This window comes from Penicillium vulpinum (assembly GCF_028829585.1).
Source record: "Penicillium vulpinum strain IBT 29486 chromosome Unknown utg000003l_segment0_segment0, whole genome shotgun sequence".
Taxonomy (NCBI): Eukaryota; Fungi; Ascomycota; class Eurotiomycetes; order Eurotiales; family Aspergillaceae; genus Penicillium; species Penicillium vulpinum.
This window is the reverse complement of record NW_026643243.1, coordinates 3,738,602-3,755,395: the sequence shown is the minus strand read 5'-3', so window position 1 is coordinate 3,755,395 and position 16,794 is coordinate 3,738,602. Positions and strand designations below refer to the sequence as shown.

The following is a 16,794-nucleotide window of genomic DNA, read 5'->3' as shown; positions in this document are numbered from 1 at the left end:
GACAATTACAAACATTGACACTTCCTACTTGGTCTTGTTCATGTACGAGGACCTAGGGAAAGTGGGAGATGTTATTTTTGGAGGGGAGGCTTTTGATGGTGGTTCTATATCTGCAAACTCAGTTTGTCTGTCGTTCCGGGGCGAGGTTGATTGGCTGAAGGGCGGAAAGATTCAGGATGGGGGTTTCCGAAGAGTGGAGGGGAACTCCAAACAGCTTTGCTTGTATTCTTTGACAATATCGATGAGTCTGACCTGCATAGCCCTGTTCAATTCCTAGTAGTGTTGATAGCCCTACATCAAGACATCAGCAAGACTATCAAATATCATGTGGATGATTCCCTGTTTGGCTAAATTATACTTGAAAAATGATTATTCCATCCCTGTTGACTGCTCTAAACACTAAGAAAATTTTGAATCGGAGCCGTAGCAGTATTCAATATCACTGGGGCTTAGAAAACCAACATCCAATTTCCCCCGGTCCTATCATCAACTGAGCAGCATTTACATCACACAAGCCGCTTCGCTGAGATCTAGTCGATGACTGCTGATAGTTCAATATTTTGTGAAATAGATCAGCAAGATGACGTGCTTAAAATGGATGCCAGGAATCCATATTTTTAATTGAGGTTACATTCTCATCATGTCAACCCCTCCTTTTTTTCATCTTCTCCTTGAACTAGCCTCGGGATTTGCCTCATAAACTACGAAGAAGACCATGGACTCACCGTATTACCAAAATACGACGGATACAGTTTATTCTTCATCATTGTCAGATGCAAGCCGTAGCTAGCGCTCTATGCAGTATCTTAGGGGTGACTAGTATTTTTCTACCTGAATATTACAACTGCATACACATCTCATAGTTTGCACGCAGTTTACAAAGCAATACTGTACTGAGTTTTGTTCTCCGGGACTATAAGAACTATTCTCTCATGACTTTTGGTCGGTTCTCAGGATATAATCAACTTCCACCGCAGAATAGAAATCGTCAAAAAGTATATCCTGATGATTTGGAAGTTCTTCACGTCTCGAAGTATGACTACCTCTCTATTATCGAAATTTCATCAAACAAGGCCCAAAACAGGCTAAAACAGGCTGAAACAGATTACCGGATTCTATCTGAGGTACCAGACGAAACCAGCGACACCTCCTTTCAAACCCAATCACTTCCATCCTACTGGAGGAGAAAAACAACAACTATCAGCATATTGACACTTGCTTTTCTTGTGCTAGGAGCCGTGTTTTTCTCTACATTTTCCTTTTCTCGCTGGGTGAAACAGCAGGATTGCAATTGTGGGAATTCCATCCAAGAGGCTTTGGCGAATGGTTGTAAATATGACCCCATGGCAACCTCTTGGCTTCCTCCCATATGCCGCGATGACGAACTCATTGACGAATTCAATCATGCTGGTCCCGGTACTGATGGGGAGTGGATGTACTATGCGGACCAGAGCGGCAATAGAACTATGACTGTTGAGGAGGTATCGCACCTTGCTGAGATGGAAGGCGATGAGGCAACTTTCTGGACGACTCACGAATGGCACCTTGCACACTGTCTTTTTTACTGGAAGAAGGAATCACGAGCGCGAAAGTCTGGAAAGATGATGATTGAGAAGAGTGTGGACGGAGATCATCATATCGACCACTGTTATGCCGCTTTTCGGAGCCGTTCGCCTCTCCAGATGATAAATACGCGGTCTTCAGCTGGGCTCAATGCGGATAAAATGGATTAATTCAAACCGTTTATCAAAACTGCATCAAAATTCTCTAGCTAATAGATTGTAAACCTGTATGAAATGTAACTAATCCATCTGAATAGAATAGAATATGTATATAAAACGCATTTTGAGCAATTCTGATATTAATACTTATATACATAAGCAGTTCGTATTTGCAATACACAGCCTCCTCCTAAGGTTATAGACACGAATTCTTTTTTCAAGTCTAACTATAGCACACAAATGCATACTTAACTATAGGGTACGGTAATATACAGGTAGAGTTCCCCCTTGTGTCAGTTTTCCACATTTACCCTCTCCTCCCCCTTCCTTTCATCCTGTCTATTTCTTTCACTTGATCGTCTGCACTACCTCATTTTCAGCTTAACAAATATTTCGTACTGCGGTCGGAATATTGGACGGCTGCAATCACATATTTTGTCTTTTTCCATTTATATTCTTCACAGCCTTGGAATAGGTTATCAAGATGAGTATTCAGTATAAAGAACAAAGGTACCAATACTACTGCTGAATATGTTCCCCATTTATAGTGATTGACGGATATTCAGTTTGAGCGCCAATGTCGACGATTCAAGCGACAACCTACTCCCGTGGGACGCCTCTGATATCGAACAATCTCCTCCCCGACGCCAGAGATGGAGAGTATACTTCTATCGCTTCAAGACATTTCTCTACATCTCACTTGCTCTGTACGGAATCATGAGTCTTCTCATCCAGACAGTCTCGTTGATTCAATTGCATCAACCAATCAACTGCGAATGCGGAAGCTCTACCACTGAAGCAATAAGTAAAGGCTGCAAGTACGATACCATGTCCGCTGCATGGCTGCCTGTAGCCTGTCGAGATGACGAGCTCAGTGCCGAGTTTGATCGCATGGGACCCGGACCAAACGGGCAATGGTACTATTGGGCAGACGAGAATAGGACTCGAGAACTTAGTATAGAGGAGCTGTCCCTGCTGCCAGACCAAGGACTACCATTCTTTACAAACTGGGACTGGCATGTTGCTCATTGTACCTATCGCTGGCGGAAACAATTGAGGCCTGGATTTTTGTTTGGTAGGATGAACATCCAGGCAGCATATGATCATATTGTGCACTGTGAAGAGGTTATGAGGGTGCATGACAGAGAGCAGACTATTATATCTGGGGTGGGTTTGAGTGGTTCCACTTATTCATAGGAGGATGAGTTTTCCATCTGTGTCTGGGAATTCCATAGCCATGCCTTTCTATATTTCTTTTTATTGCAATCGAGTACGTATATCTAGCAGAGCCCTTCCCATGCGCAACCATTCCCTACATAGCATACCCTCCAATACAACACAATGACTTAGCTCCACTAGAAATTAGAGCCTTTTCATATCGTAAGCCATGATGATAGACGTCATCCATGACTACAACTTGCCTGTCTTAATCCGCAGCGGAAAACTCTTCTCATGTGGACCTTAATTTAAACCTGCTAGTCGATATTGATGTTTTTGCAATACAAAAATACTCTTCGGTACGTATTTCAGTTTGGATATGACTTATCTTACAAGGCAGGTAATGCAGTGTGAGGAGTAAAAAGGTCAGCAGACTGATCAGTTTCCTAGATGGGGAAAGCCCTAAGCCTGAGTTGATTTTGCAACAAATCAGCCAGAACAACAAGAATAATAATAACAACTCCGTATAATCTGACAATGCATGTGCATATGCAGCTATTTTGGTGGCATTTCTATTAAAAATCAATGAATTTACAGAATTGTCGGTTCATCGCGCCATAGGAAAAAGAGGGCCATAGGAAAAAGAGGGCCATAGGAAAAAGAGGGGTAACTAGAAAGAGCACTATGCCATGATCTGTGAACTGGTACTCTCGTCTCTCCTCTTTTTTATTCAAGACAATGCACCTATTTGGCTCTATTCAATACCCATGATGGAGGATGGGGACGTTTGTTCAAATGAACCTCTTCTTCAGGCAGAAGAGAAACAAAGCAAACAACTGTGGCTATGGAGGCGTTTGATACCTTTGGTAGCGCTACTAAGCTTTACAGTTTCAATAGCTATAGCTCTTGTGTTTTATTTTATCCTTTTCTCGCAGTCTTCGCTGGCTGGGCATGATTACACCTCGATATTGCTCCCGGGTTTGAAGACTCCGCCTCGTGAATTTCCCTACTCTGCTCGTTGCAAGCCGTATGTTAATTTGTGTTGGAGTAGTTGGTTCAGTTTTGAAATCTTATAATCCTGACCCTTTCTACACTATCTTTCACGGAAATCAAAGCAGGGACATGTGGATGGATTTATTTCCAAGTATGTATGCTACTATTTATACTATGGATCTGCCTGCTAATTTAATCTCCTCACATCAGGAGGAATGGGATATATTCAAATCGAAAAGGTGAAAGAGTTGGGCGCTATCCCAGATTTTATTCAAAGTGTCAACACCGATGAATCGGGCCGGTTCTGTGTGGCTGTTTTTCATCAACTTCATTGCCTCGTGCGTCACTATCTATTCGATATGAAATAAGAATTGAACTCACCGATATCTTCCACTAGTATCTCATCTTCGAAGAGTATTCACAGGCCCTACAGGGCAAAATCCAGAAACCATCAGGCCACACGGTGCATTGCTTTGACTATCTGCGTCAGTCGATTATGTGTGCGGCAGATTCAAACCTGGAGCCTTTTCGGTCACGGTTTGATGGGATGAGACCGGGGGATGGGGTAGATGGGATTGGGAGTATTCACCAGTGCCGCAAATATGAGGATGTGTTTGCATGGGCTGATCGGTTCCGGTATAATGATGATGGAGATGCGGAGCGTTTTTCAGGTTCAGAAGGGTAAAGATTTTGTTTTCCATTTTTGTAGATCAGATTTATACTCATGGCCTATGACAAAAGACACAACGTACGTGTTTATTTGTGCTCTATATACTAAATTGTACTCACCGAGGTCTCTGATAAGAGGTCTTTACTCTAACTTATTTGCGTGTTGAAAACATGTTCAAATTTTTGCATTCCGATATAGTTAAGGTACGGTTATTCCTGAGATGGCTCTCTCTTCATATACCGAAACACATAATGACCCCATTTCCCATTGTTGTCTGGTGCCGGCGCTGGAGCATACTGGTCCAAGTCCACATCAAGTGTCCCAATAATCTTAAACCCATATTTTGCGTACATCTCCCATGCATTCGCCGATGAATGCACCCATATAAAAACCCCCAATGTGTCTGCCATTTTTGTACCCCATTGCAGAAGCGCTGCTCCGACTCCTTTAGACTGCCATTTGGCTGCCACACAAAGTGAGTTGACATACATGCATTTGGTGCCATCGGGCATGAGCTTCGTCATCCAGGATTTCATGTCTTCGTCGGTCATCCTCTCGAGCTGCGTGATTGGGTCGTTATCATCGATGTCGACTTTCTTGGTTTGGTCTTTGGGAGCGGTCTTGCCCGTGGTTTGTGCTGCGGCTGTCGACGTGAATTGTGTTGCTGCATGGGGAACAGCGTCCCGTATCTCTGCGATTTCTTCAACCGTGAACCCTCGAAAGCTCCACAAGGCCCAGCCGGCAATGTCGCCTGTTTCGTTGTCTACTGCTTTGAGAAGAACGGTTCTCGGTGACACTGCTTGTTGGGAAAGATATGCCGTCATTGACTTTTCGAGGTCGTACGGGTCATTTCCTAGTCCTTTCATTTGAGTGTGACGATCATTTAGAAACGCGTCCTTGCTTATTTTGCCGAGAATGGGGCCCTCTCCTGGGGAGGCTAGTTGAATAGAGAACTGTGTCGTTGTCATTTTGCTGATTGGTAGACATGAAGTAGACAGTTGACTGAGGGCGAAAACAGACGGAGATGGTTCAAGTAGAGAGAAAGGAACGGAGGGTAAGAATTGAAGAGGTGGAACAATGAATTTGACTAGGGTTGCAAGGTTGCCCAGGTGCGGGGTCCCGATGTGGTAAGCGGCCCTAAGCCCCTAAGCCAGCCTTAGCACATTTATTCACCAGTAGAGGGTGCTGCAATTTACATATATTGTCAGAAATTGGAACTAGGGCGCCGCATGGTGTACGTCTGTTGGAGTATAGGGTTATATAGGGCTAGACTGCGGCACTATCCATATTAGTATCTACGGATAGGTTTGTATCCTATCTGCAAATTTACAGATTTAGATACTCTATATAAGGCTTTGAGTCTTACTACAAACAGGAGACAGGTCATAGACTTCTATAATTCTTATCCCAGTAAGCTAAGATTATATTAATAATATCAAACCAATTCAATAGACCTAAATCGATATCTAAAAGAGAGATGGTATAACGCTAGAGACAGACATACAGTTCTAACGGAGGTATCGGGATCTACCTAAGGTTGCGGATCACGCAAGGCATTCTAGCCGAGAGCTTATCTCGGAGGCGATCGCCAACTCTTTTGTCTTTCTTCTCTTTTCTCTCGGCTTTAAAATCGCGGGTACAATGCACTTGTTATTATTCCAATATTCTGGCCGTGGTACATTACCGATTGGATCATAGAACTTATATACGGCTACGACTCCGCTCATCGATGCTCAGTGACGTGCTCAGGTATACTCAGCGAGCAAAAAGCGGCCAGGGAAGCACTAAAACGGAGAAGGAAAGGAACCTTGAAGGTGGCAAAGGAAATCTGGTATAGGTAGGTACCGTCCACGGATAATTAAGGTACTTTGTTTTTCTACACTACAGCGGAAAGGCAAAAGTCGCGCGGGCTAAACATTGATGTACATGTAGTTACCTGTGTAGGTAGCTAATTCCAAAGCTTGACATGGAATTGGTTTGTACAATGGGGCAATTTTAGTCTAAAGACTAACAGAATTTAGAAGATGTACCGCCTCTAGGTAACATGTATAGCACCCCTATATAGCACTCAAGAAGCTCAATTGAGACGCCCAATGAACCGAATCATACTACGAACTCTTGATAACGTCGGCACATGTATGCAACGGCCTCGGGGACAAACAACGCTAATGTAGTTATGATCGCGTATCAGAAGACTATGATTGAACAATGCGAATTATTTGGAATGAACACAACGGTCTAAAATTATACATGCCAGTAGCTTGTGAGACATACTACTCCGTAGTTGCGGATCTTTTGAGGAACGAAGCTCGAGCTCCGTATCAACTGCACGGGCTAAAATCTGCTTTTGATCTGATTTTCTTGGATCTCCTACTTGGCACAATGCACATATTCCACCTCATTTATAAAGCTTTGGAGCATGTCTTCTTGTATGTCATCCAACTTGCATTGAAGACTTTGGCCAAAGGTCCTATCCCACGACATGTAGCGTTCATAATGGATGGAAACCGACGATATGCAAAAGAGAACGACCTTTCTGTCGCATCGGGTTATTTAGCTGGTGCAAAGGTTCTAACGAAGGTAAATTATCATGCTAAATATTCCGAGAGTAGGGGGTCAATTGTTGAGTTAACCAAGACAAACAGATCGTGGATCTATGCTTCGACTGCGGAATCAATACCATATCCCTCTATGCCTTCAGCCTTGAAAACTTCCACCGACCCAAAGAGCAGGTTGATATTCTTATGAAGTTGCTGGATGGGACACTTGGAGAAATGGGCGACAATGACCCATTGGTGAAGAAACATGATATTAGAATCAGAGTATTGGGTCGTTTGGAATTGCTAGAAGATAACGCTTTGAGGGCTATTGTCAAGGCTACGAACGCCACGAAGAACAATCAGGGTAAGGTTTTGAACATTTGTATCGCTTATACTAGCAGGGATGAGATAACCTCTGCTATCAGAGAGACTGTTGCTGCATCTGGCTTCCTTGGCAAGATCACGGCAAAGTCTTTGACGGAGAATATGTTTATGGGGTTTCCGCCACTGGATATTATGATACGTACTTCGGGAGTCTACCGGTTGAGTGATTTTATGCTCTGGCAGTGCCACCAAGATACTGATATAGAGGTTGTGGGGATGAACTGGCCTGATTTTGGAAGATGGGATATAGGTTTGATTTTGTTGAGATGGCAAAGTAGAAGAAGAACTCTGACTGATATGTAATTTGAGTTGCTGCATATCAGCATCATGCTATATCAATGCATAGCTCTCTTTATTTTCGCTATATGTTTCTTCGAAAAACTATGCTCGAACCTAGGACCCCTGTCCAAGCAGTCAGCATCACATATTAATAAAGGAGTATGATATTGAGGGAAAGTTTCCGGCGTCGAACCTCCATGCAATGTGTTTTTTTTTTTAGTAGCGTAGGGTTGTCCACCATACCCAGCCGCTGCCATAGTGGTCATACTAGCCTGATTCTCGCGACCTGGTTGACCAGGACCAGTCATGTGCTAGCGGTCAAAGTCAACATACGAAGTACACTCCATATTCAAGTAAAAGCACATACAGGTTTCATATTGACATCGGAAAATAGCCTTGGAACTAATTGTTGTGTACATGTACATAATGCGGAGTAGATACTATGTACTCCTTAGACTTCCGCAAAGCCCATAAATGGGCCCGGACCTCAGTCCCGTAGCCCAACCCGTACTGGGCTATGGGTCGAAACCCGACCCAACCCACAGCCTATCAGTGGGCGCCCATAAGGCCCCCATTAAAGCCCATCCTAGGCGGCCTCTGTAATCGCTGTATTACAACCTTCCACTAGGTATATAAAGTTCAAATTTGGAATTTAGAATTATATTAGCCACCTAATTATATATTTCAAATTTGAATAAAATCTAACTGATAGAAGTCGAGATACCATTAATCTTAATATTTTGGCAGGATATATATTTTGGGTTTGCATAAGAGTATTACTACTTTTTAAGTGAACTTCTGTAATTTATAAATTATCTAAATAACGCGCTTTTTATATATTTAAACGTGATATAGAGAGATAACTAGTGATTAATTCTGAATCATTCAAACTAATAAAATATTACCTTTAGGATAAGGCTTAGAAACGGGCGTAAAACGAAGGGTAATTTTAAAAACCCCAAAAGGGGGTTCAACTTCTGAATTCTCGGTATACCTGTACTGTTTGGGGCCCATTTTAGGGGCCTGTTAACCCGCAGTGGGCTTCTACCTTAGGCCTATAGCCTATCGGTGGGCCCGAGACCGGGCCCAAAACCCAGCCCATTTGCGGGTTGGGTCCGGGTGAGGCTTTGGGCTTTATGGGCTCTGCGGAAGTCTACTCCTTAGGTTTCTACCTAATACCAACGACCAGGGGCTATATGCTCAAGCAGCTTGCTGCTCTTTGCACTATACACTCATTCTACTACTTGCTCCGTATATTAAGCTTTTGACGTCAAGTCATATTAGTCCTTCTTTTATTCAACAAAGTTCATCATGTGTCTATAGCCGTAATCCAGCCAGCTAGTGATTAAAAACGCCATCACCGTTGGCAATCGGATCATCCGCAAGAGCCGTAATGTAAGCGGTGGTAATTTTAGTAGCCAACGCAATATCCTCAGCCGAATGCCTCTCAGGCAGATGCTGAAACACAGACCGTCCTCGCTTCTTGCTCAGTGCCTCGTCGAGAAGCGGCTCGGCTAGAGACGAATACAGCCGGAACTCGCAGAAATAGTGCCCCGCATCTTTTGAGACGGTAGATGGTGTATCCTGTTCCACCATATCCCGCCAGTATTAGCGTGTGCACCAGTGTGTGCGCCAGTCAAGATAAGCCATGGCCCATAGGTGGAGTAGAAGACAACATGTGCGCGGAGTGGGGGCGATTTCAGATACATACAGGGAACTGCTCCTTGACCTTCCGCCAAGCAGCCTCAACATCAAAGGCAGTGACAAGGGCGTCCGGGAGACCCAATTGCTTTAGCTCCTGTGAATCTACGGGCTTGCCGTCGTCACCGGGGAGCTCGTATCCGTCCCGGCGAGCGATAGTCTCAAAGCTAAAGATCTGTGGGTAGTCGAAAGCGACCATTCCCAAGTGCAGGATAAGATCGATTTCGACGTGGTCGTTGCTTTGGCTGCTTCCGTTGCCGCTGCTGCTGCTGCCATCCGTATGCACAGGCGGGCGGAAGAAGGAAGAGTTGCCGCCCCAAATTTCGCGCGAGACCTGTCTTACATCGGCGTATGTGTCGATGGTGTCGCGGTCGTATTTGAGGATACGAATGATTGGTTTGTTCGGTCGGTCGATGGCGTCTGGGAGAGCGTCGCGGACCAATTGCGACGTGTTTACGGGGTATTCCAGGAATGGCTGCAGGGTGGTTAGCGTATTGAACGTGTATGTTTGATATCTGAGGTGCCGGCTGACTCACTCTGTTCCCAGTTACAGCGACGTTGAACGTGTCTTGTGATGACATTGCCTGAGGCGTTGGATGTTGATCTTTCTGCGTCTAGCGTCTTTTCTTCTCTCGTGATGCAACGTTAGACCCGCAGATATGGGTTCAGGATAAGCTATTGGTGGTGTAGACCTATGACAGCAAGGTTGTTGTTAAATATGAGTTCTAGCCACACTCAGATGAGGCTACATTAGTGACCTCTACTCGTGTTGCCTTTTCTGCCTCGCTGACAAATGCAGGAATGGACATGCATTGCAATCCTGGCGAACTCAATTATAAGTGCGGGGTTGTTCAATGTGCAGTGCTGCACACAGTGCATGACTGGCACCTTTGAAAGTGGTAACTTCGTATCAATGAGGCTCTGCGCGGCGCTTCTACACTTCCATAGTCTTTAACTCCAAGATATAATGCCCCTCTGAGTCTGCCTTTCTGGCTAGGACACACACCCAAGACAAGCGGCCCCAACTCTCAGACCATTACAGACCCCATCAACCTTGATCTTGTTCATCATGGACCCTGTCACAGATTCTTTCGAGCACACAGAGGAGGAGAAACGCTCCAATCCTCCCACCAAAAAGACCTCACCCACCCCCGACGACCGCAAGGAGCCCTGGCGCGAGTTCAAAACCGTCACGGACGATGTCTCCGTTAGCAAGGTCCGTGACATGCGCCTGTACGGGAACAATGTCAATGCTCACTCCTGAGCGCTGGACACTGTATGTAATTATTCTGCTAGCACTTGTAAGGATAGACTGCTGACCAAGGCAATAGATAGCACAAGCCGACTGTGAAGGGATTAAGTCAGTCGCTCGTTTCACAGAAGGTCGGCCTGGAAGTTTGCGAGTTTACCTAGCTGTAGAGACAATTTGGTCTACTAGTCAGGTAGATTCTACAGTCTGGAATTTTGATATTGATATTTGTTGCGTCCGTGGTACAAATTGCTTAGTAGTAGATCTCGGAATACGATGGCTGTGAAATCATAGCTTTATTCGTTTCTTGAGCTAGATAAAATGTATGTCAGAGATGATACGGTCTGAGGGCATACAGCTAGCGGGGGTGTCGATATGTTGTCTGGACTATTATAGTGCACTACACCCACACTGAATTTAACTCTGGGCAGGTAGGAACTGTTCAACATCACTTCTGTAAGGTCTCCATTACTCGTAAAAGTCACCGGATCAGAACATTGAAGTCTCTAAGTCAGTATATATTAAATCAAAACAATTCATTGGCGAGTTCTAGATTAGTCTCGAGATCGATATCTAGAGCGCAATGTTTTTGGAGAGAACTACAGGTTTTAGAGTCATAGACAGAAAACGGATCAAATTGTCATTTCCAGATCAATTGCAGAAACGGAGTACTATAATTACGAGAATCAAACACTGCTAACAAGAGCATGGCAGCTGTATCATTCCTCATTCCAAACAATGAACCTCAACTCAATACTCTCGCGCGGCTTTGCATCAGGCACATGCTCCGGAAGAACCATAGAACAATGAGGGACAGCAGCTACATTTCAAATGCCGATTAGCACTAAGTTCAATAAAAAGAAGCAGAAGAGGAATAGAAAGGAAAGGGATGATGTCAACTCACCACTCCTCTCAAACGGCCTCTTCGAGTCCCAAACCGTCATGACAAGAACGTCGTCCCTTGTCTGGTCACTCATCCAGTACCACTGATGGTTGGGCGACCACTTCAGGTACATGCTTTCTTCAACGCTATCGTTCATCACTTTCTGGATCACGTCGTAATCCTGCTCGCTCAGAGTGCGGGTGTCGCAACAGACGAGGGGGTCTGTTTGCACGATGTCGACGAGGGGGCGCCAGACACTACATACTTATCAGTATATATCTCGTAGTTTATCTTGTCCTGGTAGTAGGGCTGTCCTGGGAGCGACATACGTGAGAACCCTAGTGCGGTAATTCTTCGACTCCACTAAAGCGGCTTCGTCTGCCTCAATGACCTTTTTAAGGACGCTGCTTTGGACCCAGCCAGGCGATCCATCTGTCAGTAAGTTAGTGGGATGTAATAGTTAGGGCGTGACAAAATATTAGGAATGGAGTGTGCAGACCGGCGTGGATAACATGCGAGGCATTGATCTTTGTAGCCCGCAGATCTGTGGCATCCACGTCCTTCAAACTGTAGATGTTTGGTACGGGGCGAGGGAGCGTCCTCTTCGAGCGGCGGACCTATTGATTAGTATATTGTTAGCAACTAATATGTGACATAGCCTCTAGAAAGAGAGTGGGCAACATACCCTCCAATCCCAGCAAACAACCTTCTGACAACCCAACCTCTGCTTGAGAAACTCGCTCATTGTCGACAAGTAGTTATCCAGAACCGGCCCCTGCTCTTCCATCTGTATCTCCACATCATCCACAGTGCGCAACCCAGTTTGGAAGGGAAAGTCTTGCTTCATCCATTCGAATCCTGAGGTTTCTAGCACTGGCTTGTTCTCGACAGTACGTATATCAGTCAACGGGCAGTCTGGGATGTACTCGAGCCGGACATTGGTTCGCGGGACGTTGTCAGCGACATCATCGGCCCAAATCTCATAAGGTCGTTCGGTTTTGTAGATAGGGTCGTCACAGAGGTGCGAGAGTCGGGCTGTTGTGGGGAGGAGGACAGAGGCTGCCATTATCCTGTATTGCACAATAAAGCTTTGTGAGGCGGATGGTGGTTTAGATAGAATGTCTGGACTCTAATATCTATATGAGTATAAGACATTGAACGCGGGGTGGCCCTCAGAGCAGCACGATGAGGCTCTGTAGTCTTCACTCTGCCAGCCTGTGATAACATAATAGAGTCTACTATAAGACTGCCTGTGTGATAGACTACCTGTGTGATAGCATCCTGCAGCAACGCCACCGGCACGACTGAAAGAAACCCCATGTGACAATGATCTCGTTGCATGAAGGCAATGAATTAGACAAGTTTGCAAGCATACGTGGCAACCAATGCATAGAGTTCCAGGCCAAGGGCTCTGAGCTCGAGCCCAATCCGGACTTATACCTTAACCTGGCCGCTAATGCATTTCGCCTTTTTCTGCCACCAATAAGAAGCACTTAGAAGTATACAAGGATGTAAGGCAGTAAATTTTATAAATGAGAACCCGAGATTGAAATATTACCAAAAGTACCGCTAACACGAAGTAGCGGACGGGTCAGGGGATGGTCGAGTAATGATGGCTCTATGCGGGCGGAAACAGGGACTTACCGGCCACGTTAAGCAGCCCACTCTGTGTAATTTCGATGAGGCTGAATCTGAAATATGGGATATCCGCTGACCCCCCCCCCCCCCCCCCACTCCCATCCACCACTCAACTCTTACCTACCTCATTTATCGAAGTCAACCTTGGGGTCTTCAAATCTGCCTTGTCTACAGCCCTAACTCCGACTCGCCACAACTTAAAGTGTCTGGCCATGACCATGGCCACAATGCAAGATGGGTAAGAGCAAGCTAATCCAGCCCTACAATTGTAAAGGTTCTCTGTCAGCAATGGAAATACGGTGGTTATTCCAACGGTCGCTAACAACACGCCCGAAAAGAAAACATTTATACGAGAGTACCTGGCAGGATGCCTTGAGCTACACAAAGACGATCCTCGGCGAGGATGATTTCGAGCTGATCCAGAATTTCCAAACTCCCGAGCAGCTTCTCTACGAGGTACAGCAGCTCCAGCAGCAAAACACAGCGCAGTCGACTGTGACGAGACTCCTGCGAAATGCGCGCCCTCATTTAGTCCATCTGCATACCTTTGCGACCTTTCTTGCCGTGGCGGCCGGCGCAAATATTAGTTTTACTTGTATGTGGGGGGTGACGTATCTTCTTATGTCTGTGAGTACTTCGCATATGACAGTAAATTGCTTGGTGAGACTCTGCTCCGATATGGTCTGATATTTGGGTTTAGCTAGGAAGTAAATCCGAAAAAGCAATGGAGGAAATCGCCGGGTACCTTCGCGACTTTAGCGAACAGATCGAGCTCTTCCAAGTCTATAGCGACAAATCCGTCCAACTTGAAGGTGAGTTCATGGAACGGTTCTTCAGTCTCCTCGTTGATCTTCTCGTCGCGGGTGCATTGGCAATCAAGCACCTCCGCAAGCATGGCGGTATTACCGGTACCTCCTGGACCAACGTCAACAGGCAATTCACCAAGGCGATCCAAGACTTTACACATCGCCTCGCGCATCTCCGGCAGCTTGTCGAGGCACACAGAATTACTGAGATGAGTCTACAGCAGACTGAACTCTTGGAGTCGCTGAGTAAATATAGCATTACGCAGCGTAAGGAGACGGCAAAACTACCGTATTATCAGCTGCCTTTTGCGCGCAATCACAATTTCTTTGGGAGAGCGGATGTGATTCAGAGTATCCACGATGCATTGCAAGAAATTGGCAATGATGGGCAAGGGCAGCAAATTCGGTCTGTTGCGTTGTGGGGAACCGGTGGAATCGGGAAGTCCCAGATCGCGTTGGAGTATGCGAATTTGCAGGTTCTGAACAAGTGTCAATTAGTTCTGTGGCTGCCGACGCAAACTGAGATTGATTTATCGAGGGCCCTGGTACATGCTGCAAGCGAAATAAGACCAGCTTGGTATGAGGATGGGATGCCCACTGAACGGGTGCGGTTCCTCATGTGGAATTGGTTACAGACAACAGGTAAATGCGCTACTCCCCCATATATTGTCCGACAGGCGCTAAAAATGAACGAAGAAATATCATGGACAATTATCTTCGACAACGTCGACGACAACAACCTCCTAACCTCCAACTGGCCCGCTGCTGGAAACGGCCAAATCCTCGTGACCTGTCGCAGCGAGCTCGTCGCCGCCTGTCCCGCCGCAACAGCGGTTGAAATCCCCCCTTCACAAAGGAAGAAGGCGGCGAGCTGCTCATGAAGCTTTCAGGAAAGCAGAATACCAAGCTCCCCGCTGAGATTGAGGCAGCACAAGAGCTCTCCTCCATGCTAGGTGGGTTGGCATTAGCGATTGATATCACGGCGAAGCAGATCTTCGTGAAGAAAAAGACAATGAGGCAGTTTCTACCTTATTTCAAGAAGAATAAACAGTCCCTGCGCGTTCCGCCGCGGTATGCGAGTCGGAACCCGTACTATAATGAGAATTTGGTGACTGTCTGGCAAACAGCATTTGACAGTCTCACCAAGGAGAGTGGGCAGTTATTGGCCCTGATGTGCTTCTTTGCGCCGGATGATATACCTAGTGATATTATCCATACCACTGAGCAGATTCCTGGAACATGGGATTTTCTGTCAGACCTTGATGGGTGTGTTTTTCTATGTCGTCCCGAGTTACTCCAACCCAGTAGTACTTACTATCTGCTAGATACGAAGACGCAGTGGCTCTCCTGCTTCATCAGTCCTTGATCAAAATCAACAGCGACACCGGGATGATCTCTCTTCACCGACTCACTCAAGAAGCATACTACTACCACCTCACCGAGAAAGAGCGTCACGATACATTCCACGTTGCGTACCGAATCCTATGCGCCGCATTCCCAAAGCGAACCCTACGCCGCCAGATGTACGAAGTCTGGGAAACGTGCGAGATGCTCATCCACCATATCGAGACCGCGCAGGATAAGTACGAGGATCTCAGACCGACGGGGCTGGATGTCCAAGATTTAGAGTATCACACTATGCTTGCTGATGCTGCTTGGTATGTTATCATTCTTATCCAGGGTCTTACCCTTAGGTGCCCCGCTAATGAAGGTAATCCAGGTTCTGCAGCGAAACCTCCTCCCTCCAACTCGGTGAAACCATCGGTCGCCGCGCAGCCGACAACTGCGCGGACAAAAACTCCCTGATTTACGCATACCTCTGCGAGAGCGTCGCAACCGTCGACCACCGACGCGGCCGGTACCTCCCCGCGTACAAATTCTTCCTCCAGTCGCTTGAAATCCGCGAAAAGGAGCCCAGCACAACAGGCCCCGAGCTTGCAGACGCTTACAGCGCTGTGGGTCTTGCCTTGTTTGGACTCTTCAAGTGTGAAGAGGCGATAGAAGCTGTACAGAAAGCGCTGGATTTAGTGTATAAAGCGCCGAAGGAACTGCAGTCCACGTATAATATTGATCGGTATTTGAGGAATCATAGTCGGCCGAGTGCGGCGCTGGGAAGGTTGGATGTTGCGAAGAATGATATGGAAGTGGCGGAAAAGTTTCAGACAGAGGTTTATGGTGAGGATAGTCATTTTCATGGGGAGTAAGTCTCCTTCCTTTGCCGATGACAATGCTATCGGAGCTAACAAGGAGTTAATAGGACAGCATACATTCTCGGCAAAATTGCCTATACAGAAAACGACCTTGAAAGTGCCAGACGCTATATTCAACGCGCTTACGACCTCCAATACCCCGGAAAACCCACTCATCAGAGCGTTGCCTCAGCCCTCTACCATCAAGCTCTCGTCTGCCTGCGTCGCTCCGACACCGAGACCGATCCGGAGCAGCAAAAAAGGAACGACGAGCAAGCACTCGAGTACCTTCGTGACGCTCTCCGAATCACACAGTTCAATGAACCCCGTCGTGGAGACCAGGGCGAGTCGGCGAGAGTTAAGTGGCAGATTTCCAAGATCTGGGAGAGGCAGGGGAGGACGGCGGATGCGTCAACGTACAAGGCTTCTGCATTGAGGGCGAAGCTTGAGCTCGAGAAGACGGGGTTGCATCCTGTTGCTCCGGATGAGGAGCAGGGGTGGGATGCCTTTACGGATGTGGTTGATCGGTGATTTATTATACATAGTATGACAGTTGCTGGAATTGAGGTTGGATCTTCAGTCT

General features: G+C 46.2%; 8 protein-coding genes across 8 annotated transcripts; 5 read left to right on the top strand and 3 right to left on the bottom strand.

Moving 5' to 3' along the window:
* Window positions 1-1,343: 1,343 nt before the first annotated feature.
* Window positions 1,344-1,733, top strand: N7479_006466 (uncharacterized protein; the record flags this gene model as incomplete). Its single annotated transcript, XM_057254160.1, has 1 exon — window positions 1,344-1,733. One exon carries the CDS (start codon window positions 1,344-1,346, stop codon window positions 1,731-1,733), a length of 390 nt encoding a protein of 129 aa, XP_057108022.1.
* Window positions 1,734-2,205: 472 nt separating this feature from the next.
* On the top strand, window positions 2,206-2,750 carry N7479_006465 (uncharacterized protein; the record flags this gene model as incomplete). The annotated part of the gene is made up of 2 exons (XM_057254159.1): window positions 2,206-2,231; window positions 2,288-2,750. Coding segments are annotated over 2 exons (489 nt in total), but the record flags the coding sequence as incomplete, so codon positions are not given.
* Window positions 2,751-4,751: 2,001 nt separating this feature from the next.
* N7479_006464 (GNAT family N-acetyltransferase) lies at window positions 4,752-5,510 on the bottom strand (the record flags this gene model as incomplete). Its single annotated transcript, XM_057254158.1, has 1 exon — window positions 4,752-5,510. One exon carries the CDS (start codon window positions 5,508-5,510, stop codon window positions 4,752-4,754), a length of 759 nt encoding a protein of 252 aa, XP_057108020.1.
* A 1,282-nt stretch (window positions 5,511-6,792) lies between these two features.
* N7479_006463 (undecaprenyl diphosphate synthase family protein) lies at window positions 6,793-7,769 on the top strand (the record flags this gene model as incomplete). Its single annotated transcript, XM_057254157.1, has 2 exons — window positions 6,793-7,122; window positions 7,188-7,769. 2 exons carry the CDS (start codon window positions 6,793-6,795, stop codon window positions 7,767-7,769), a joined length of 912 nt encoding a protein of 303 aa, XP_057108019.1.
* Window positions 7,770-9,083: 1,314 nt separating this feature from the next.
* Window positions 9,084-10,027, bottom strand: N7479_006462 (uncharacterized protein; the record flags this gene model as incomplete). The annotated part of the gene is made up of 3 exons (XM_057254156.1): window positions 9,084-9,329; window positions 9,457-9,921; window positions 9,983-10,027. 3 exons carry the CDS (start codon window positions 10,025-10,027, stop codon window positions 9,084-9,086), a joined length of 756 nt encoding a protein of 251 aa, XP_057108018.1.
* A 488-nt stretch (window positions 10,028-10,515) lies between these two features.
* Window positions 10,516-10,859, top strand: N7479_006461 (uncharacterized protein; the record flags this gene model as incomplete). The annotated part of the gene is made up of 2 exons (XM_057254155.1): window positions 10,516-10,662; window positions 10,782-10,859. The coding sequence occupies 2 exons, from the start codon at window positions 10,516-10,518 to the stop codon at window positions 10,857-10,859; spliced, it is 225 nt and encodes a 74-aa protein (XP_057108017.1).
* Window positions 10,860-11,414: 555 nt separating this feature from the next.
* N7479_006460 (uncharacterized protein) lies at window positions 11,415-12,644 on the bottom strand (the record flags this gene model as incomplete). The annotated part of the gene is made up of 5 exons (XM_057254154.1): window positions 11,415-11,515; window positions 11,600-11,835; window positions 11,908-12,010; window positions 12,078-12,195; window positions 12,264-12,644. 5 exons carry the CDS (start codon window positions 12,642-12,644, stop codon window positions 11,415-11,417), a joined length of 939 nt encoding a protein of 312 aa, XP_057108016.1.
* Window positions 12,645-13,428: 784 nt separating this feature from the next.
* Window positions 13,429-16,742, top strand: N7479_006459 (Tetratricopeptide-like helical; the record flags this gene model as incomplete). Its single annotated transcript, XM_057254153.1, has 7 exons — window positions 13,429-13,454; window positions 13,555-13,843; window positions 13,917-14,855; window positions 14,921-15,288; window positions 15,348-15,680; window positions 15,743-16,222; window positions 16,280-16,742. The coding sequence occupies 7 exons, from the start codon at window positions 13,429-13,431 to the stop codon at window positions 16,740-16,742; spliced, it is 2,898 nt and encodes a 965-aa protein (XP_057108015.1).
* Between the last annotated feature and the right edge of the window lie 52 nt (window positions 16,743-16,794).